Source organism: Pelodiscus sinensis, chromosome 17, assembly GCF_052426305.1.
Source record: "Pelodiscus sinensis isolate ZL-2025 chromosome 17, ASM5242630v1, whole genome shotgun sequence".
NCBI lineage: Eukaryota > Metazoa > Chordata > Testudines > Trionychidae > Pelodiscus > Pelodiscus sinensis.
In genome coordinates, this window is record NC_143068.1 from 2596224 (window position 1) to 2618583 (window position 22360).

The window sequence follows — 22360 nt, forward strand, 5'->3', positions numbered from 1 at the left end:
CGGGTAAGGGCCCCGGGCAAGGCACGTCCGGCCAGCGGCCCCCAGGCCTAGCGGGTAACGGCCCCGGGCAAGGCACGTCCGGCCAGCGGCCCCCAGGCCTAGCGGGTAACGGCCCCGGGCAAGGCACGCCCGGCCAGCGGCCCCCAGGCCTAGCGGGTAAGAGCCCCGGACAAGGCACGTCCGGCCGGCGGCCCCCAGGCCTAGCGGGTAAGGGCCCCGGGCAAGGCACGTCCGGCCAGCGGCCCCCAGGCCTAGCGGGTAACGGCCCCGGGCAAGGCACGCCCGGCCGGCGGCCCCCAGGCCTAGCGGGTAACGGCCCCGGGCAAGGCACGCCCGGCCAGCGGCCCCCAGGCCTAGCGGGTAACGGCCCCGGGCAAGGCACGTCCGGCCGGCGGCCCCCAGGCCTAGCGGGTAACGGCCCCGGGCAAGGCACGTCCGGCCAGCGGCCCCCAGGCCTAGCGGGTAAGGGCCCCGGGCAAGGCACGTCCGGCCGGCGGCCCCCAGGCCTAGCGGGTAAGGGCCCCGGGCAAGGCACGTCCGGCCGGCGGCCCCCAGGCCTAGCGGGTAAGGGCCCCGGGCAAGGCACGTCCGGCCGGCGGCCCCCAGGCCTAGCGGGTAAGGGCCCCGGGCAAGGCACGTCCGGCCAGCGGCCCCCAGGCCTAGCGGGTAACGGCCCCGGGCAAGGCACGCCCGGCCAGCGGCCCCCAGGCCTAGCGGGTAACGGCCCCGGGCAAGGCACGCCCGGCCAGCGGCCCCCAGGCCTAGCGGGTAACGGCCCCGGGCAAGGCACGCCCGGCCGGCGGCCCCCAGGCCTAGCGGGTAACGGCCCCGGGCAAGGCACGTCCGGCCGGCGGCCCCCAGGCCTAGCGGGTAACGGCCCCGGGCAAGGCACGTCCGGCCGGCGGCCCCCAGGCCTAGCGGGTAAGGGCCCCGGGCAAGGCACGTCCGGCCGGCGGCCCCCAGGCCTAGCGGGTAAGGGCCCCGGGCAAGGCACGTCCGGCCGGCGGCCCCCAGGCCTAGCGGGTAAGGGCCCCGGGCAAGGCACGTCCGGCCGGCGGCCCCCAGGCCTAGCGGGTAAGGGCCCCGGGCAAGGCACGTCCGGCCGGCGGCCCCCAGGCCTAGCGGGTAAGGGCCCCGGGCAAGGCACGCCCGGCCGGCGGCCCCCAGGCCTAGCGGGTAAGGGCCCCGGGCAAGGCACGTCCGGCCGGCGGCCCCCAGGCCTAGCGGGTAAGGCCCCGGGCAAGGCACGTCCGGCCGGCGGCCCCCAGGCCTAGCGGGTAAGGGCCCCGGGCAAGGCACGCCCGGCCAGCGGCCCCCAGGCCTAGCGGGTAAGGGCCCCGGGCAAGGCACACCCGGACAGCGGCCCCGGGCCAGGCAGGCACGTCCGAGCAAGGGCACAGCTCCTGGCAGCCAGGCCGCCTGGGTCCAGTCCTCGCTCGAGCACAGCCTCACTGCCCCCAGGCCCTCTACCCAGGGGCCCAGCGGAGACCTAGGCCACCCGCCCCAGGCCAGGAGAGCCGCGTAGCCAGGCCTCAGGTCTCTGGGCCGTGCCCCTAATCTCGGTGCCACTGTAACCCGCCGCAGAGCGATGACCCAAGACCTTGGGTGCCGAGAGCAAGGGGGCAGGCTGGCTGGACCGAGGGCACGGGGCCACTCCCCCTAACACGGGGATGGGCAGTGCCCCCCTCACACTTCCCACCCCCAGCAGGCGGAACATTGCTACGTGCACCACCGTGCAGGGGCCGTGCGACACGTCACTCTGAATTGGTGCACATAACAAAATTCATGTGGCGGGGCCAAGGGGTTCGGAGTGTGGGGGAGGCTCAGGCCTGGGGCAGGGGTGCAAGGGTGTGAGGGCTCCAGTGGGGATACGGGCTCTGGGGTGAGAGAGGGGGTGGGGTGCAGGGGCCCCAGTGGGGATACGGGCTGGGTTCAGGAACGGTGTGGGGTGAAGGAGGGGGTTCCGGGGCTACTCCCCTCACAGCAGCACCTGGGCAGGGGAACACCCAGCGGCTGCAGGGGCCCAGGCTGGGCACCAGGGCCGGGGCTGAGCTGCTAGGACTTGCTACAGGATCAGGGGCTGGGCAGGACTGGGGCCGGAGAGGGCCGAGCCGCTGGGGCCACAGGGCCTGGGCCAAGAGCTGAGCTAGGTGTGGGCAGCCCCCCCGGCTGCGGCAGGTCCCCGGCCCGCGGGGCAGCTCAGCTTACAGGGTCGGAGGGCTGGGCCCAGCGTGCCACGTGCCACGCTCCACCCCAACCCAAGGGCACGGGGCTGCGCGTCTCCGCCCCCAGGACCTGGCCGCCCGCCCCAGCTCACCTCTTTCCAGCTGCCGCCCTGCTTCTCGCCCGGCGAGTGGCTCACGGCCCAGCGCTCGGCTCCCTTCTGCAGCTGGGGAATCACACAGGAAGGAGCCGGTTACTCCACACGGCACGCGGAGAGGCCTGGCCCTGCCACAAGGGCCATTCCTGCCTGGGCTCGGCAGCCCAGAGCGCTCCCGGCCGGCCGCGGGGTCAGACAGGCTCCTCCCGCCCCGCCCCGGGCTGGGGCCACGGGCTGCTGCCTGGGGTGAGGGAGAGCCACACACCGGGCAGGCCCCTCGACTCAGGGGCCAAGTTCCTCCCCCAGGGATCAGGACACGTCAGCTAGCAGGGCCCAGGCCTGCATTTACCTAGTCACCACAAAGTGTGAGCCACTGTCCACAGGGAAGGGGAAGTGTGAAAATGTGTTCACACAAGCATGCACTAGTCAATCATGTAAGCACGTGCAAAGGCAGGCTGCTACCACTTGCACAGGAAAGAGCGTGGCATTGGGTGTGCCTGCCTATGCTCGTGCGAGCATGCACGGGAGAGAGTGTGGCATTGGGTGTGCCTGCCTATGCTCGTGTGAGCATGCACGGGAGAGAGGGTGGCATTGGGTGTGCCTGCCTATGCTCGTGCGAGCATGCACGGGAGAGAGGGTGGCATTGGGTGTGCCTGCCTATGCTCGTGCGAGCATACACTTGCACGGGAGAGCACGTGGCTGTGGGTATGGCTGCCTACGCTCGAGGGAGCATGCACTGGTGTATTAAGCCGAGCAGAGTCCTGGCTCGAGAGTTCACGCTGGCACGTTCATACAACCCCCCGTGAGCTGCGAGCACTTCTGCTCAGGAAAACGTGCCCATGCATACACAGGAGCGGCTCTGCACACGTGAGCCCGGCCACACGCACGTGTACGCACGAGGCCGTGCTCCAGGCGTGTGTGCATGCACGGGGGATGGCCCCCACCTGGTTGAGTTTGTTCTGCAGCTCTTTCACTTGCTGCTCCGCCTGCTGCTGCTCCGCCTGGAACCTGCTCAGCAGCTCCAGCTTCTCCTGGCTCCAGTTCCTCTCGCTGATCTGCAGCTGCTTGGTGAGGTCCATGACGGCGCCGTAGGACTCGGCCAGGAGGTGCTGGTGCTCCTCTCGCTCCCTCTTCAGCGCCCGCTCCGGGACCCCTTTGCCAGCCTTCGACTCCAGCTGTGGGACCCGAGGGCAGAGATCAGCGCGCAGGCTCGGGCCCTTGGGGCTGCCTGCCCACGGGGGCCTCAGCGTCCCAGAGCCGCTGCGCCACGCTCGGGCGCTGGGCACCTCGGGCCGGCAGCCCCGCTCGGAGGCTCCACGCTGGGATGGCACCGCTCATCCGCCAAGCAAGGAGCCAGATCCCAGCAGGGCAGCGGCCGCCTCCGGGAGAGGGGCCGCCCCTCCCAGCCCCGGCTCCTACGAGCTCACGGGGCCGCCCGATGCACCCTCCACCCGACTGGCTGCGGGACCCGGGGCGGCTCGTCCCACCTGCCGCCGACGCCCTGGTGCTGGCTTGCCCGGCTCCCTCACTCTGGAGCCCGACGCCTGCCCCAACCACTAGGCGTGGCTGCCCACAGGCCGGGCCATGCCAGCCGTCACTGCACGCACTGCTCCGCCTGGGCTCCCCACAGCCAGGACCCCCCACGGGCCAGCATGATCGACGGGATCCCTGTCAGTCCGTTGCTATAGAAACTCCCGGCAGGAGCAGATTGCTAATGAGGCTTCCCACAATGCACTGCTGGCAACCCCGGCCCCAGCGGGTCGGGCGCAGGGCTGGGAGCTGCAGGCGGCCAGGCCCTCCCCCCCGGCCGCTCACCTGGGCGACGTGGCACTTGAGCTCCGTGCGCTCCACCTCCCAGGCCGCCTTGGCCTTGGCCAGCTGCTGCTGCAGCTCGTCGGCGCCGCGCCGCTCCTCCTGCAGCTCCCGGCACAGCTCCTTCAGGGCCCCCTTCATGTCGGCCAGGGCCTGCGCCGACTCGCTGGGCTGCCGGACACGGAGGGGGGTGAGCGGGGGCAGCCGGGCACCGGGCCACGCTCCAAGCATCAGCCGTGTTCCATCGGGGCCAGCCGGGCCGCCCAGCCTCTGCCCCACGGCCGGGGGAGGCAGGTTCGCTCCCGGCCTTCAGCCCTCCCGCAGACGCCCAAGGGCGATGATCCCGCATGGGGGGCGCAGACGGAGCCCAGTGCCCCTCCAGGCAGCTCCGGGCGCAGGGGGTGCGCTCCCCGCAGAGCCGCCCACACGCTGCAGGCAGCCCCAGGGATGGGAAAGGCAGGCTCCTTCGCACTGCCAGCCTTCCAAGGGCGCAGCCCGGGTGCAAGGCACCGTGCTCTCAGCAGCCGAGGCCCAAACACACAGCGGCTCTGGCCAGACTGCGCTCGGACATCGGGGGCACTGGCCCAGCAGGGAGCCCGCCCCTACCAGCTGCCTGGGCGGGGGGAGCTGTGACAGGTGCCCAGTGCCCAGCCTGGCAGCCAGCGCCGACCAATGGCAAAGCACCGGGCCGGAGCTGCGCAGGCCGGGACACCACCCCCCGCGAATGCCTCTTCCAGGGTGTGTCTGGCACAGACCTGCCCCCGGGGGGGACCCACATTCCCATGTTACTGGGCTCGTGGCTCCCTCGGCTCCCCCAGCCTCAGTGCCTATGGCAGCGTGAGCCGTAGCTCAGAGACCCGGCGGGACCTGGCTGTGGCGGGGCTGCCAGCAGGGGGCGCTGCACACTGCCCCACAGGCCTGCCAGCCCAGGGCCCCAGGCAGCCCGAGCCCCCGGCCCCGTCCCGCACCCCCGGCTCTCTGCTCGCTCTTGGCACTGGCACCCGCCCCGCCCCGCTCACCGTGCTCGGGGGCCAGGCGTCGCCGGCACACATCTTGTTGTCAGCCTGCTGCGGGGGTGCCAGCTCCTCCTCCTCGATCAGCAGGTAGAGCTCTTTCACGCTGCTCACCTGCAAGCACAGCAGACCATGGGGCAGCGGCCTGGACCCAGCTCCAGCCCAGCTGCTGTTCCTTGTTCTCCCGCCTCCTGCCAGGCCGACCACAAGGAGGCTGCTGTCACCGGGCCCGCCCCGCAGGTGCTGGGCGAGCGCGTCTGCCAGGCAGCGCCTGCCCGGAGCTGGCACTGAGCGGGGCAGCTGCCCGGGCTTGGCTGGAGCCGGACGGCCCGCAGTGCGCACGAGCAGCGATGATGCAGCGGCACAGCCTGGAGACTAACAGGCCCCAGCCTGTCTGCTTGGACACGGAGCCGGAGCTCTGAGACACGCCCCGGGCTGGCTCCGGACCCTCCTGTTTCCTGCCCTGTGACCTCCCGCTAGCGCATGACCACTGTGCGCAGCTGAGCGCGGGCAGGTTTCCAGCAGCCGGCCCCGGAGCCAGAGCAGCGGCAGTAGCCAGCCCCGGTGCCGGAGCCGGAGGAGTAGCCAGCGCCGGAGCCAGAGCCGAAGGAGCAGCAGTAGCCAGCCCTGGCACCAGCTCCGCCCGTGGGACCAGTGACGTGGATGGCCGAGCCCTCCCGCGCTCCATGCTCCCTGCACCGCGCCCACCCTCCCCTGCAGAAGGGGCAGCGGCCGGCCAGCCTCGCCCAGGACGTGGCACAGCAGGGGCCCCCAGACTGGCCTGCCCGGCTCCTGCCGTGACCGGGCTCCGGGGGCTGCAGAGCAGGAGGCCACCCTCCACCAGACGCCCCCAGCCCTGGCTCCCTACCTCCAGGAAGCCGTCGCCCTCGCTGGGAAGGGTCTTCCCCTGCCGCCAGAGCCTGAGGAACCACTTGAGCTTCAGGGCGAGCAGCAGGAAGTTCTGCCTGAACTGCTGCGATTCCTGCACCAGCAGGTTCTTCTCCTGGCTCCAGAACTTCTGCTCCAGCCGCCGCTGGAGGCCCAGGCTCTGCAGCTCGAAGTCCCGCCGCAGCAGCGCCTTCTGCTGCTCTTCCCGCAGCTGGGGAGAGGCGCGTGAGAGGGGCCTGCGGGGTGGGGCTGCTCTCGCGCCCTGGCCCATGGCACGGGGCCACCCGGCTCTCTGGGCCAGGAGGGGAACAAGAGCTGCTGACGTCAGTCTCGGGCGCTGGGGGGCAGGGAGAGCCCACGGGCCCGGGCACGCTGGAGACCTCGAGGCTAGCGGGGACCGGGGGGTTCTACGGAGCTGCTGGCCGCAGGCTGCCACAGAGACTCCCCCCGCCAAGGGGGTGGCCAGGGCTGCCTGGAGCTTGCCCAGGAGGTGCTGGGAGCAGGGTGGGGCTCTGTGCTGGTCTCCCCCAAGGCCCAGCCTGGCTCGTGGCTGCCCCCCCCGGCAGGGGCACAGACGCCACGCTGACCTGGCAGATCTTCTGGGAGAAGTTCTCCAGCTCCTCCTTCCTCAGCTGCCTCTCCTGGGCCAGCTGCTCCTGCAGGCCCCGCAGGCTCTCGTGGGCTTCGGCCAGCACCAGCTGCAGCTCCTTGATCTGCAAGGAGGGGGGAGGGGGAGGGGCTCAGCGCCCGGGAGGACGGGGGGAGGGCCCAGCGCCCGGGGGGCGGGGCTCAGCACAGGGGGGAGGGGGCGGAGCCCAGCGCAGGGGGGAGAGGGGGGGCTGCTTGTGGCCTCCTAGCAATCATCGCTCCCCAGCACAGGGGCGCGGAAAGGCCCTGGCCCGGCTGTGCTGGGAGGCGGTGAGGCAGGCCAGGGCTGCCAGCTGGCCAGGCCCCCTTGGCTTAGCCGCAGCGCACAGGGAGCGGCTCCGAGACACGGGGCACCCCAAGGCACCGCGCCGCCTCCAGCCTAGCGCAGCTCTGCCCATTCACCGGCCCTGCCAGGCTCCGCTCCCGGGAGGCGCCAGGCAGCAGGGGGCTGGTCTACGGGGGTGCTGCTCACGGGACCCCTGGCATGGGCAGCGGGTGAAGGCCCATCTGGGGAAGACAAGCCCCAGCCCCGCCCCTTCTGCCTGAGCCCCCCCCCAACACCAGCCCTGAAGCCTGATGTCTCCTGGCCGGCCGGAGGCCTGGGGCTGCCACCCCTTGCCCGCGTCCCCGCCATCCACGAGCCCTCCGGCCCACCCCTGCCACCGGGCCCATCTCTGGAGCTTGGTTAGTGCAGCCCCACTGCTGGCTGGCGTCCCTCACCCTCTCGTCTGGGCTCCCACCGGGATCCAAGCCTCATGCTGATGGCGCCAAGCGTCACCCAACCCTCTGGCTGGCTGGCAAGGACTGGGCTTGGCCCCAGGTGGGGTGGGGAGGGAGGCAGCTGAAGGGGCAGGCTGGGCTTGCCTCCTGGGGTCTGGGATGTGACGGGGTAAGCGGGTCCCCTGGCAGGGCTTCTCAGCACCTCAAGCCAGAGCTACCCCCGGCTCGCTGCCTGTGCTGCGCACCAGCCCTGGGGCTCGGCCATTCCAGCGGCTCAGAGCACCGGCTGCAGCCCGGCGCCAGCAAAGCACAACGCCCGCGGCACGGAGCCTCGCAGCGCTCCTGGACAGCCACACAGGCGGGCTTCAGGCCAGGCCGGAGCCTGGGGCCACTCGCTAGGGGCGAGCTGCCTGACAGCCACGAAGCAACCGGAACCCCTCGCGGGCCAGGCAGCCCTGGGGCACCGGCAGAGCCCTGTCAGACCTGCTTGGGGCACTGTAGGGGCCAGCGGCATCGCCCGGCGAGTCCCTCTCCCGCAGCCAGCTCCGAGCCGTGCCCGTTTGCACAGGGGCGTGTCCTGCCGGGGGCAGCGGCCTGCAGTGCCCAGAGCACCAGAGGCTCTGTGGCAGCCTGGCACCCTCTCAGCCTCCTCTCCTTCTCCCACCACCACCGGCTCCTTGGCTCGGCCCCCTGGGCTCCGCGGTGCCCTCCCCACACCACAGAGGGGTCTCTCCCAGCGCCTCTCTGGGCCGTGCTGCTCACCCAGCTCTCCTGGGGCGCAGCCCCGGGGCCCCGGCAAAGCCCCTCCTGTCCCCTGACAGGTGCCCAGCACCCAGCCTGGCAGCCAGCGCCGACCAATGGCAAAGCACCGGGCCGGAGCTGCGCAGGCCGGGACACCACCCCCCGCTCGCCCACCTACCTCGGCGGCATAGGAGTCGCTCTCCTCAGGGCGCTGGGGCTTGTAGCTCCGGGGGTCCGCGTCCATGGCGCTGGTGCTGCGGTACAGGTCAGGGGGCCGGCTCCCCGGGGCCTCCCACTCGGGGCCGTCCCTAAAGTCTGGCTGCTGCATGCATGGGCACGTGGATGAGAACGAACCGAAAGGGCGGGAAGAAAAGAAACACAAACCAAACGCTGGGTCTCGGGCCGGCGGGGGCTACACGGCCACGAAAAGGATGAAGAGGAAGAGGAGCTTCAGCGCCGTGGCACACGACAGGGTGGAAACCAAAAGGACACACAGGATGAGGAGACAGGCGGGCTGGGTTGTTGGGGGGCGGGGGGAGAAGAGAGAGGGAAAAAAGGTGCAAACCCCAGTTACGGTGCCTCGCGGGCGGGGAGGGCTACACCCGGCAGCATGCGGGGAGAGAGAACTCTGCACCAGGAGAGTGTGCGTCGACAGGGCCCTGCTGCCCGGCCCCCTGGCTCCCGCCGCCCCGGCCCCCTGGCTCCCGCCACCCCGGCCCCCTGGCTCCCGCCGCCCCGGCCTGGGCAAGGTCCCACGGGCTGGCTGGTTTGGGGAAGAGCGTGAAGCCCAGGGCTGGCGTCCCTCACTCCCACGGGGTCACACCTGAGGTGCGGCGGCCACGGGTCCTGCTGGAGACACTCCTCGAGGGAAGCACCAGCCGGACTCTCGAGGGGGGAGCCCGTTGTGGGCCCCCCGCATGCCGCTGCCCCCAGTTCCCGGAGAGCACGCTCGGGGTCCCGCTGGCGCCATGGGGCCTGTGGCTCACGGGCTGGGCAGCGTCTGGCCGAGAGCTGACAGCAGCCCCTGCCTCTGTCCCACGCACGGTCCCCTCCCGCCTGGCTGAGGCAGGGACGGAGCCCCCAGGGCACCCTGCGGTAGGCTTGGACTAAAGCGCCCTTCCCCTGCGGCTGGCCAGGCCCCCGCACCCCGAGCCCACCCCTCTGCCTGCCCGATGGCCAGGGCGCCCCCTCCCCCCACACACACTCTCAAGAGCAGAGCCCTGTCTGGTCTGAGGCCACCACCATGCAGGGGTTGTTAATTGGAGCTGGCTCCGGAGAGGCCCGAGGGAGGCCACGTGCCAGGGGGCTCAACTGGCTCAAGCAGGAGGCGAGGCACGGCACGGCACGGCACGGCACGGCGCGCAACCACCGCTGCATGGCAACCGCCTACCTGGAGCTCAGAGCCGCGCTCTTTGTGGGAGGCCTGGGTGCCGGAGCTGGGCAGGAAGGAGAGAGGGTCGCCCAGGTGATCCACCTTCCTCAGGAAGGAGCTGAGCTCCTGCTGCAGGAGCCGCAGCCTCAGGAAGATGGCGTTGATCAGCTTGGAGTCACTGGTGCCATCGCTGTTGCCCGTGGCCTCGCTCAGCACCAGGTCCACACACTCCCTGTCCAGGCAGAGCTTGAGGCCGGAGGCGAAGCCGTTGGCGTCCGCAATCAGCACATCGATGGCTTTGCTGACGAGCGCAGCCTGGTCCCGGACGCCGTGCAGCGCCTCCCAGTCCTTGGCTCTCAACGGCCGGCTGGGGCTGCTGTCCGGAGACCTCCCGCTGCCGGGCCCCCTGGCCTCAGGCTCAGCCTCCCGCCAGAGAGGGCTGGGGATGCAGTCTGCGGAGTCGCCGGCCTCGGCGTCCGTCTCCAGCGCCGGCCGGCCGCTCTGGCAGGAGGCCAGGTCGCAGCGCTGCAGGTTGGACAGCAGCACCCGGTTCTCGTACTGCAGCTTCTTCACCTTGCCGCTGAGCTCGCTGATCTGCACCTTGGCCGTGGCCAGCTCCTCCTGGGAGGGCTCGCTCACCACCGAGCAGCTGTCCTCCGACAGGGCCCCGTCCAGGTCCAGCTCCGACCTGTACTTGCTCAGCTCGGCCACCAGGACCTTGTTCTGCTCCTCCAGCTCCAGCAGCGAGCGCCTCAGCAGCTCGGCCTCCTCCTCCACGAACTGCAGGTGGCGCCGCAGCTCCCCCGGGCTCTCCCCCGAGTCCCCAAAGCCGGCGGCGGCGAAGGCGAACCGGCTGTCCGGGCCCAGCAGCTCCTTGTCGCCGTGCCCCCTGGCGTCGTCCATCTCGGCCCTCAGCCCGCGGTTCTCCACCTCCAGCTCCACGATCCGCCGGCTCAGGATGTTGGCTTCTTCCTCCACGAGCTTCAGGTGGACCTTCAGTTCGGCCTCCCGCGAGTGCGGGGAGTCCGCCAGCTCCTCCAGAGACAGCGAGCTCTCCAGGTCCCCGTGCAAGGAGCGGTATTTCACCAGCTCCTCCCGCATGCTGTCGTTCTCCTTGGCCAGCTTCGTCAGCTTCTTGCACATGAGCGCCGACTCCTCCTTGGCAAAATGCAGCTGGCACTGGAGGTCCGCGCTGTCCTCCTAGGGCCAAAGCGCACAGCGTGAGAAGCCGGGCTGCGAGCGAGTCCCAGAACCCAAGCACCTTTGTGCTCCAACGCAGGCCAGAGCCGGGCGGAGCGCCGCAATGCTACTGCTGGAGGCTCTAAGACGGCCACGTGGCCCCGCTGCCTAGCTGTGGTGTGAGCCCACAGGGCTGCGCCAGAGCACGAGCCGGCAGCACCAGCCGTAGCGTCGGACGGCCCTGCCTCGGGTCTCGCTGCCGCAGAAACGGGCGGTGGAGGCCACCACCAAGCGGAGCTGTGCCCTCACGCCTGCGGGCAGAATCTGGCCCTCGGGACACGTTCGCGGAGAAACACCAAGCAAACTGCTCCGCAGCCGAGACCGTGCCAGTCAAAGTCCCTCAGGCCGGCAGAACGCCACGCTCCAGGCGCTCCTGTGGCTGGCCCCCGAGGCTGCCCGTGGAACGGGGCAAGCGCGGGAAAAGACCACGGAAAGCCGCTGATCACGGGGCCTCGGGCCCCCCGGCTCTGACTCGCGCCCCGAAGCCCAGCTGCACTGACCGGCAGCCACTGGCTTTCAGCTGGGTTCCACTGGACCAGGCAACATGCTCTGGGCAGTGCGGGGAACAAGCCCTGTGGAAGAATCGGCCCCCGTGCAGGGCTCCCCAGAAAGCCTGGCCCGGCTCTGCAAGTGCAGATAGTGCAACCCCCTCGGGCGCCCAGCCACCCGGCCAACAGGGCCCAATTGTTCCCAAACAAAGCCGCAGCTTCCCGCTCGCTCCTGGGCCCTCCCTGCACCCAGCCAGCTGCAGGCCTGCCCTGAGGCGGGGGAAGGAGGGGGCACAGCGCATTCACACAGCCCTGGGCCTGTTCTGAGGTGGGGGGGGCCACAGCCGCTCTGCATTCACACAGCCCTGGGCCTGTTCTGAGGTGGGGGGGGACACAGCCGCTCTGCATTCACACAGCCCTGGGCCTGTTCTGAGGTGGGGGGGGGCACAGCCGCTCTGCATTCACACAGCCCTGGGCCTGTTCTGAGGTGGGGGGGGCCACAGCCGCTCTGCATTCACACAGCCCTGGGCCTGTTCTGAGGTGGGGGGGGACACAGCCGCTCTGCATTCACACAGCCCTGGGCCTGTTCTGAGGTGGGGGGGGGGCACAGCCGCTCTGCATTCACACAGCCCTGGGCCTGTTCTGAGGTGGGGGGGGGCACAGCCGCTCTGCATTCACACAGCGCTGGGCCTGTTCTGAGGTGGGGGGGGCACAGCCGCTCTGCATTCACACAGCGCTGGGCCTGTTCTGAGGTGGGGGGGGCCACAGCCGCTCTGCATTCACACAGCCCTGGGCCTGTTCTGAGGGGGGGGGACACAGCCGCTCTGCATTCACACAGCCCTGGGCCTGTTCTGAGGTGGGGGGGGGGGGACACAGCCGCTCTGCATTCACACGGCGCTGGGCCTGTTCTGAGGTGCGGGGGGGGGGGGGACACAGCCGCTCTGCATTCACACAGCGCTGGGCCTGTTCTGAGGTGGGGGGGGGACACAGCCGCTCTGCATTCACACGGCGCTGGGCCTGTTCTGAGGTGGGGGGGGGGGCACAGCCGCTCTGCATTCACACAGCGCTGGGCCTGCTCTGAGGTGGGGGGGGACACAGCCGCTCTGCATTCACACAGCGCTGGGCCTGCTCTGAGGTGGGGGGGGGGACACAGCCGCTCTGCATTCACACGGCGCTGGGCCTGTTCTGAGGTGGGGGGGGGACACAGCCGCTCTGCATTCACACGGCGCTGGGCCTGTTCTGAGGTGGGGGGGGGCACAGCCGCTCTGCATTCACACAGCCCTGGGCCTGTTCTGAGGTGGGGGGGGGACACAGCCGCTCTGCATTCACACAGCGCTGGGCCTGTTCTGAGGTGCGGGGGGGGGGGCACAGCCGCTCTGCATTCACACAGCGCTGGGCCTGTTCTGAGGTGGGGGGGGGACACAGCCGCTCTGCATTCACACGGCGCTGGGCCTGTTCTGAGGTGGGGGGGGGCACAGCCGCTCTGCATTCACACGGCGCTGGGCCTGTTCTGAGGTGGGGGGGGACACAGCCGCTCTGCATTCACACAACGCTGGGCCTGTTCTGAGGTGGGGGGGGGACACAGCCGCTCTGCATTCACACGGCGCTGGGCCTGTTCTGAGGTGGGGGGGGGACACAGCCGCTCTGCATTCACACAGCCCTGGGCCTGTTCTGAGGTGGGGGGGGGACACAGCCGCTCTGCATTCACACAGCGCTGGGCCTGTTCTGAGGTGGGGGGGGGGGACACAGCCGCTCTGCATTCACACGGCGCTGGGCCTGTTCTGAGGTGAGGGGGGGGGACACAGCCGCTCTGCATTCACACAGCGCTGGGCCTGTTCTGAGGTGAGAGGGGGGGGGACACAGCCGCTCTGCATTCACACAGCGCTGGGCCTGTTCTGAGGTGGGGGGGGGGGCACAGCCGCTCTGCATTCACACAGCGCTGGGCCTGTTCTGAGGTGGTTGGGGCGCATGGGGGGGACACAGCCGCTCTGCATTCACACAGCGCTGGGCCTGTTCTGAGGTGGTTGGGGCGCATGGGGGGGACACAGCCGCTCTGCATTCACACGGCGCTGGGCCTGTTCTGAGGTGGGGGGGGGACAACACAGCAGCTCTGCATTCACACGGCGCTGGGCCTGTTCTGAGGTGCGGGGGACACAGCCGCTCTGCATTCACACAGCGCTGGGCCTGTTCTGAGGTGGGGGCACAGCCGCTCTGCATTCACACGGCGCTGGGCCTGTTCTGAGGTGGGGGGGGACACAGCCGCTCTGCATTCACACAGCGCTGGGCCTGTTCTGAGGTGGGGGGGGGGGGACGACACAGCCGCTCTGCATTCACACGGCGCTGGGCCTGTTCTGAGGTGGGGGCACAGCCACTCTGCATTCACACGGCGCTGGGCCTGTTCTGAGGTGGGGGCACAGCCGCTCTGCATTCACACGGCGCTGGGCCTGTTCTGAGGTGGGGGGGGGGGGGACACAGCCGCTCTGCATTCACACAGCGCTGGGCCTGTTCTGAGGTGGGGGGGGGACGACACAGCAGCTCTGCATTCACACGGCGCTGGGCCTGTTCTGAGGTGGGGGGGGGACACAGCCACTCTGCATTCACACAGCGCTGGGCCTGTTCTGAGATGGGGGGTGCAAGGGGGAGGGCACAGCCGCTCTGTGCTCAGACAGCGCTCCACACCGCCCTGCGGACGGCAGCACACCCAGCACAGAGCTGGTTTGTCTAAGGGCTGGGACTGTCGATGGTTCATTGCCTTGGGCTGTACAGTCACCGAACGCCCTCCCCCGCCTGACAGCTGCTGAAGGGTGGTCCCGTAAGCCCTCCCGTCTCTGCCTGTGCCTAGAGGGGGGAGCCCAGCTGGGCCCGTCTGGCTGTTCTGCCCGCGGACCTGTGGGGAGACTCCAGCGCCTGTGGGAGACAGTCCCCTTGGGGAGGCTGCCACGGCCGTGAGTCCTCTCCCCGCTGACAATGGTGCGGCGAGCTGGGCCGGGCCGGCACCGATCCCCAGGCTCTGTCAGGGCAGCCTTCCAGGGCCCCCTCGCCCAGGACAGAGCCACGCCTGGGTGGTGGGGGTCCGATCCCAGAGGGGCGAGAGCATTCCCACGCTGCGCCCTGCATCTCAAACCAAGCCAGGCTGGGCCCGGCGCCATGTGTGCCAGGCAGGCAGCCGGAGAGCCAGCCCCGGGGAAAAGCTCTGCTCCGCGGCACGTCACCAGCCAAGGCCCCGGGCGCCTTTCCTGGGCTGCCCCTGGGCACGAGGGCGGTTTGGCTCCCTGAAGATGAGCTCACGCCCAGGGCCTGCTGGCTGTAAATCCCAGGGAACGCTTTTCATTTCCTGCTGCAGGGCGGGAGAAGGCGAGTGCCTAGGAACGCTGCACCCTGGGGACAGACGGATCCCTCCCTCCCTCCCTCCTTCCCAGGAAACGCTCGGGATCGGTTTTCCAGATGGCCAGTACAGTTTGAAAATTCAAATGCAACTGCCACGCCTGAGCTGGCGTCCCCCTCGGACGAGCAGCCGCTCTCAGCTCTGCCAGCTTCCCGGGCTGCTTTCTGAAACCCAGGAGCGGCTCCCAGCCGTCTCGCTCGCGGCGTGGAGATGGGCAAACCCCCAGGGGACAGAGCAGCCGGCACGTGGCCCCGTGTTCCCCTGCGGCCGATGCCCGAGCCGTGACACACTGCCGGGGGCAGGAGACAGCCCTTAACCTGCCCTATCCGGGCCAAACTGCCATGCGCCCGGCAGAGATTTCCACTTAGGCCTTAGATAAAAGCCGCGTTTTCAACCCAAACTGCCCGCAGCTCCCACAGCGAACCCACGGCAGATCTTCAAAAGGGCTCCGCTCCGCTCATGCTGAACCCTGCTCGGGGGTCTGCCCGGGAGCTCAGCTCGTCGGAGCTTTGCCACCTCACTCCCGCAGATCGGCACTCCGGGCGGCCAGGGCGAAGGTGCCTGGCGCTCCAGCAGCACGCAGGTGACAGGCCCTGTCTGAACGCCACCATCCCACCTTTCGCACTGGCCCCTCGCCCACAGCCCAGGGAGGAGCACGGGAGGAAACACGAGGGGAGGCGGGAGGATGAACCAGCTCCCCAGTGAGCGCCGGGCGGCTCTGGAGACAGCAGCGCAGCCGACAGCGATGTTACCGGTCAGCCCTGTCCTGCCCCCAGCCCGGGTCAGCCCTCGCCAGGCTTTTCCCGCGTCCGCGCCCGCAGCGACATCTCGAGCCCGCCCCGCTCGGATTAGGAGACAGTCAAAGTGGCCGAACGCCCGACAGAGACCAAGCCCTCCCCTGTGGAGCCCGTCTCGGCAGGGAGACCTCACGGCACCCACTAGCCCGGCTGCGTGCGGCAGGAACAGGGCCCACGCCGCCGCCCCTGCGCAGGCTGAGCCTGTGACCGATCTCACGGCGGAGCCGGGACGCTGCTCTAGCCAGGCGCCCGGGAACGGGCAAGGGACCTGTCCTCTGATGCCCGCCCGTGCCGAGCCCGCGTCCCAGGCCAGAGCACTGCTGGGGCAGCCATGGGACGTTCTCCGGAGACGAGCCCAGCTCGGCCTGAGTCAGCAACACGGCTCTCCGCACGGCCCTGGCCCGGAGGCCCCCAGCACCTTGTGCGCGCGGCCAGGTTCCAGGCCCAAAGCCTTTATGAGAACCCCCCCCCCCCCCCCCCCGCGCCCGCCACTAGGCCCTGCTGGCCAGGCCTGGACACTGCCGGCTGCGCGGTGCCCCCACCCTGCCGCTGACGGAGCCCTGGGCCGACGGGCTCAGGACAGGTACCTGGACTGACGGCTTCTTCTCCGGCTTCCCCAGAGAGCGGGAGCCCCGTTTCCGCAGCGAGTTCTGGGGGGAGCAGAGACGAGGGTTACGCAGAGCCGTGCGAGCCGCGCCCGCGCCCCACCCCTCTGCTCGCTGCCCCACCCCAACCTCCCAGCCCCCGGGAGATCAATCGACCCGCTTCAAAGCCGGACCCAGCGCCTGCCACGCCACCTGCTCAGCGAGCTCCCCTGCCCACAGCCCCCTGCCCGCGGCCAGCCTTGGCCACGTGTCGCGAGGGGGGGCCGGGCAGAGCTGCCGGCAGCTCCTGGAATCCCTCGGCACTCACGGCTGCTGCAGGTGGGAGTGCCCTGGGCACCGAGCCAACCGCAGGGAAGTGCAGCCAGCCGGGTCGGGGCTCCCATGGGTTAGAGCGGCACAGCCGGGGCTGCAGGCAGCACGCCGATTCCTGGGTCTCCCCACTAGGCCACGCTGCCACCCCAGTTTCTAGGAGCAGCCAGTGAACAGGGGGATGTTCCTCCCGCGAAGTGGTGCCTGGAGCTAAAAAGGCCTCTCAGCACCCTGTGCAGCGTATCTAAAGCAGAGCCTGGCGCCACCTCTCCGGCTTCTCGCCAGCGCCCTGGGAAACCTGCATCGGCACAGAAATCCCAGCACACGCCTGCCGGAGCCGCCCAATACAGTGCCCCAGGCCCGGAGCCGCCCCCTCGGGCCAGGCTCCCCGCAGCGCGGCACGCTGCCCCGGGCCCGGAGCCGCCCCCTCGGGCCAGGCTCCCCGCAGCGCGGCACGCTGCCCCGGGCCCGGAGCCGCCCCCTCGGGCCAGGCTCCCCGCAGCGCGGCACGCTGCCCCGGGCCCAGAGCCGCCCCCTTGAACCAGGCTCCCCGCAGCGCGGCACGCTGCCCCGGGCCCAGAGCCCCCCCTCGGGCCAGGCTCCCCGCAGCGCGGCACGCTGCCCCGGGCCCGGAGCCGCCCCCTCGGGCCAGGCTCCCCGCAGCGCGGCACGCTGCCCCGGGCCCGGAGCCGCCCCCTCGGGCCAGGCTCCCCGCAGCGCGGCACGCTGCCCCGGGCCCGGAGCCGCCCCCTCGGGCCAGGCTCCCCGCAGCGCGGCACGCTGCCCCGGGCCCGGAGCCACCCTCTTGGGCCAGGGCGTGTGGGTACCGGCCCTTTGCCAGGCAGATCGGCGGGGAGCCTCGCACGCGGCGGCCCGTCCCCAGCATGGAGGGCGCCGAGCAGGCTCCAGTGGGCACCACGCTCCTGGGCTGCTCCTACAGCTTCCTGCCTCCCCCCGACCTGCACCCCTTGTGACGTAGTGGGGGGCTGTGCACTCCAGGGCCCGAGGCCCACTCTGGGGGGCATTCGCTGGTCATGGGCCGTGGGCAACCCCTACTGGCCTGCGTCTGAGCACTGCCCAGCGGGGGGCGCCCCAGGCCGGTTCTCACCTGGCCAGGAACGGGGCTGCACAAAGGGAGGGGCGGGGAGAGTGTGGAGAGGGGCAGTGTTGGGGCCCCGCGGGTCGGACGCACTCCAGTCAGCCACGCCAGCTGCCCAGGGCGCCTGCCAGGGTCAGGGCCTGCCGGGACCCGCCCTGCCGTGAGGTGCAAGCCGCGCGCCCCGAGGTGCACGTCTCAGCAGCGCTAGTGCCAGTGGGCAGGGAACAGGACTCCAGGCCGGAGGCGGGGGAGACCGGTCCTGGGAGGGCTGGCAGGGTCGCCACTCCCTGGGCGCGCTGCCGAAAGGGGAGCAGAGAGGCCTGCGGGTTCCCAAGTGCAGAGAGCCCGTAGCCCCACCCAGCCTGCCCCCCGGGGCTTAGAACACCCCCGCGGGGGCCGCCCGGCCGCTCACCTCCCGCAGCTTGTCCATCTCGGTCTGAAGCACCTGCTTGGCCAGCTCCGTCTCGACCAGCCTCTGGCGCAGGTCCTCGTTCTCCTCCTCCAGCCTGGCCCGCTTCTTCTCCACCACCGCCAGCTCGCTGTGCAGCCGCACGGACACGTCCTTGGCCACCTGCCGGCAGGCAAGTAGCTCACGCCGGCTGCCCGGGTCACAGAGCGCAGGGGGCAGAGCGCACCAGAGAGAGGGGCACCCGGGTCCTCCCGCACCCGCGGCCTTGGGGACTGAAGAGAGCCACCCGGAACCCCTTACCGCCACGCCGATCCTGCTTCTGCATGCCCGGCAGTGCCCTAGGAACGTGGGCACAGCTGTGGGGCTCCATGGGGTGGGGGCTTTGATGAGCAAAGTGCCTGGGAACCCAGCGGGCGGCATAGGGCCGATACAGACGGACACCCCAGGACAGAGCCAGGCGCCTGCCTCGCCAGTCACCACCCTGGTGGGGATGCGGCCAATGCCCGACACTCCTGGGCTCTGACCTGCCCAGCTAAGCCAAGCTCCCGCTGCGAGCCCGTCCCAGCGTCAGCAGGGCAAGCAGGGGCTGCAGAACCCGCCCCGCTCTCAGCCCGGCAGGGCCAGCCCCTGCCCCAGCCCCGCTGCTCTGGGGGCGCAGGGGGCTGCAGTGATACTAGACAGCCTGAGCTGCATGCCTGGGGGCCGACCGGAGCCGCGGGGTTTCCAGGAGGCGCAGCCCAGGGGAGTGTGGGACCAGACCCAATTCCCTAGCCCCATGGCACCAGTCACGTTTCCTAACCTCTCGAGATGGAGGGCCAGGGTGCCATTCAGACCCAGCGCCCCGCCGCCCGCAGCTACCCTGCCTGACAGCACTGCACCAGGAGCTGGCTGTGTCAGGGCAGCAGCATCGGGGGGGGGGGGCAGCGGGGGTGGGGGGGCAGCGGGGCAGTGTCCAGCACCCTGGCGGCAGGAAGCAAGGTCTGCCCTGCCATCCCCAGCAGGGTTTGGAGTTTGTCCCCCGGCGTGGGCAGCGGCCGTCTCAATGCACCCCCATCCCGGCCTCCAGCCAGTGCCGGGAGCGTTTGGCACGCTGCTTTTCCAGGGTCAGCCCCTGGGCCCAGCTGCTCAGCACTGCTGTGTGTGGTCCTGTGGGGCTGCCCCCAGGCCCGGCTCAGTGGGGGGACCACGCGCTAACCTGAGCCCTGCAGCCGGGGGCTCTGCCTGGGCAAGGGAGATTACAGAGCACAGGCCCAGAGACTTCCCGTGGGAGGGAGAGGAAGCCAGGCCCTGCCCGGCTGCAAGCACCCTCCTCCTCCCCCGCCCCGCAGGGACTGCAGCGCGAGCCAGCTGGGGAGCTCCGGAGCCCTGCAGGGACTGGCCCGAGGGGGGCGAAGCAGGCCGTGCAGCCAGCCGAGGACCAGGCAGCGCCCTGCAAGCTGCTGGGTGCAGGAGCCCTGCTGAGAGCAGGCTGGCCAAGGCAAGGGGCGCCCGGCCACTGCGACTCCGGCGACGGGAGCCACGCGACGACACGGCAGCAAGGAAGGGCTCCAAGCCAGCTGGAGGGAGCCTGGCCCCGGCCCGGCGAGAACGCAAGTCAGGAGGCTGACCGGTCTGGGCTGCCCCAGATAGCTGCAAGCCAGGGCCAGAAAGCGCCTGCGGGATGCGTCTGCGCCGCGCCTCCAGCTGCACAGCCCAGGCCCCGCCACGCCCACGCCGCAGGGGCGTCCCTCGCTGAGCAACCCCCTCGCTGGGGAGCGAGGGTCCGTCTGCGGGGCCCTGGGGTGTGGCGGCAGCACCCTGGAGCTCGGTCCCAGCTCACCCTACAGCTCTGCCCCAAGGAACATGGGTCACGTGCCACGGTCACCATTCCGCCCTGCCCCACGGCACCACGCCCCACGAAACATGGGTCACGTGCCACGGTCACCATTCCGCCCTGCCCCACGGCACCACGCCCCACGAAACATGGGTCACGTGCCACGGTCACCATTCCGCCCTGCCCCACGGCACCACGCCCCACGAAACATGGGTCATGTGCCACGGTCACCATGCCGCCCCACCCCTCACCTTGACGTCCTGCTCCAGGCTGTGGATGAGCTCGCCGTCCACCTGGCCGGTCTGTGCCACGCGCAGGCTGCGCCGCTCCGCCTTGCGCAGCCGGTACTGCAGGATGCGACAGGTCTTGCTGGCCTGGTCCAGCTGCTGCCGGAGCTCCTGCAGCTGGTAGACATCCTCCTCCATGTAGACGTCTCTCATCTCTAGCATCTCCGCACGCAGCTCCTCCATCTCATCCTGGGACAGAGGGCCGCGCATCAGGGACAGCCCGCACCAGAGACCCCCCCGGCCCCCGAACACCAACCCCAGCCTGGCGCCCCACAGAAAAGCTCCTTCCGCCAGGACTGCCCGTGCACCAGGCCCCCAGCCCCGAGCTGCCCTCCGAAACGACCTTGCATCCTGAGGACGGGCTGGGGGTCCTTTGCCACAACTCCAGCTAGCACCAGCCCACTCAACATGCGGCAGGACAGCGGGGCAGCTGCAGCCCCAGCCCCACCGGCCACTCTGAATTGAGCCCCCCTAGCTGCCCAGGCCCGCTGTGGTCCCCTCTGTGCAGCGCAGGCCACGGAGCAGCCCCACGATAAACCCTAGGGCAGGTCTGCGAGAGGAACAGCCGGGCCTACGGGAAACCTGCCCCGGGGAGAACTCTCAGGGACCCCTCCCAGCTCCAACGTCAGCGCGATCCCGGCCCCAGTGGGCAGGTTCAAGCCAGACCCCTCCCCCCGCAGCAAAACAGCCTGGGGGCTTGGCCCAGGGCCCGGGGTACCAGGAGGGACCTCAGGCCGAGGAGCCCGGCGTCGAACTCTCAGCCCCTGGCTCCAAACCCCGAAGGCCACCGGCCCACAGGCCCCTTGGAGCCAGGCCCGGCACCGGCAGCGCCAGGCAGCACGTGGCACGAGCGGGGCGAGTGCTCTGCCCAGCCAGGCCCGGGGGCCCCGCTGGGCCGGCTCAGAGGCCAGCAGGGAAGCAGCTGACGGGGCCACACGAGCGCAGGTGCCTAGGACCCTGCAGGGCTTCGCAGAGGCACCGAGTCCACAGCCAGACCAGGCCTCGCCCTCTGCCGGCACCGCTCCCGCGGCCTCCGGAGAGCGGGCGGGCGGCCCCTCGCTCTCTCCCTAGCCGGCCCCAAGGCTGCGAGCTGCCTGTCCGTCCTTCCCATCGGAGATCCAGGCTGCACCTCTGCCCCCCCCCCAGCGCCACTGGCTCCCCCACACGTTCTGCAGGCCCCTTCCCAGCCAGAGGCAACAGCTTTGCTTGGCAGGCGGGCTGGGGGCTGTCCCGGGCTTGCGGTGCAGGGCAGGCTGGAGCCGGGGGACGGGCTGTGGCCGGCCCGCACGACAAGGCCACGCAGCCCGAGCCTGTGGGCCCTGGGGAGGCTCTGGCCGAGCTCCAGCAGCTGCTCCAACGGCCACGTTTCCAGCCCACGCCCAATCCCTGCAAAGCCAGCCAAGCCCTGGAAGTGACCCCAGCTGGGCAGGCAGCCCAGCCCCGCAGCAGGGACAGGCCTGGGTGGGAGCAGGGAAGAAAGGAGCCACCCCCTGTGCAAGTTCCCTTCAGGCCGGGCCGGGGGACAGGCGGCCGGGCCGGGGGGACAGGCAGCCGGGCCGGGGGGACAGGCAGCCGGGCCGGGGGGACAGGCAGCCGGGCCGGGGGGACAGGCAAGTCGGGGTGAGCCACGTCGCCCAGGCAGAGCCGGCCCAGCAGTAGCAGCTGGGAGCCAGGACCCTGGGTTCCCTTCTGGGCTCACCCGCTGCCGGGGGCAATTCACGGGGCTGCTCGGTGCCTCTGGCGCCCCCCTGGAAAGGGAGCCCTGCCGAGGCACCTGCTGAGGCAGCCAGGTCAGCCTTTAGGGCTGTACAGGAGTGAGACTGGGAACCTCCCTTGCCTCAGCCACCCCCCACCGCCGCCCGCCCCCCCAGCACAACAGTCGCCATGTCGCTGGGCGCCCCGCGACCCCCCCACAGCACAACAGGTGCCGCGTCTCCGGGCGCCCTGCTCCCTGCAGTGAGAAAAGGGTCGGGGGCCGCCTGGCTCAGCTGGGGCAGCGCGACAGAAGCGGCAGCTCAGCCCAGGGCGTGCGGGCGGACAAGGGAGAGCTCTCCCCCGCGCCGGCTGTGCAGCAGGCTGCCCTGGGCACGTCTCACGCTGCAGCCCCAACCCCACAGCCGTCACCCTGCGTCCCCGGCGCGAGGGGAACTCCAGGCGTCCTGCAGGCGCGGCCCCTCGCCCGGGTGCCCTGACGCTCCGGCTTTCCCTGAGCAGGTTCGGGGACGGGGCCAAGGTACGAATCCCCCCGGCCTCCCATGCGGCGAGTCCCTGGCTGTGGCCGTCACGGGGCCTCTCGCCCGAGCCAGCGGGAACAAAGGCCCAGCAGCCCGGCTCAGCCGGCACGTCAGGTCCGATGAGAAAATGAGGCATCATCTCCCGGGGCACCCAAGGCTGCGGCTCAAAGCGCCCGCACAG

At 70.9% G+C, this 22360-nt stretch overlaps 1 protein-coding gene across 2 annotated transcripts in view; it reads right to left on the reverse strand.

The window, feature by feature from the left end:
* MTCL2 (microtubule crosslinking factor 2) overlaps nt 1-22360 on the reverse strand; it is a 41856-nt gene that overhangs the window by 6126 nt on the left and 13370 nt on the right. Inside the window, exons 2-12 of one of the 2 annotated variants that reach the window (XM_075901484.2) lie at nt 19910-20134; nt 17849-18007; nt 16011-16073; nt 9533-10714; nt 8321-8461; nt 6621-6746; nt 6014-6244; nt 5152-5259; nt 4136-4303; nt 3265-3495; nt 2318-2389 (exon numbers count right to left, since the gene is read on the reverse strand). In XM_075901484.2, the coding sequence (XP_075757599.2) occupies nt 2318-2389; nt 3265-3495; nt 4136-4303; nt 5152-5259; nt 6014-6244; nt 6621-6746; nt 8321-8461; nt 9533-10714; nt 16011-16073; nt 17849-18007; nt 19910-20134 (2706 nt within the window). Of the gene's footprint in view, nt 1-2317; nt 2390-3264; nt 3496-4135; nt 4304-5151; nt 5260-6013; nt 6245-6620; nt 6747-8320; nt 8465-9532; nt 10715-16010; nt 16074-17848; nt 18008-19909; nt 20135-22360 lie in introns of both variants that reach the window. The other variant, XM_075901483.2, reaches the window with a different exon arrangement.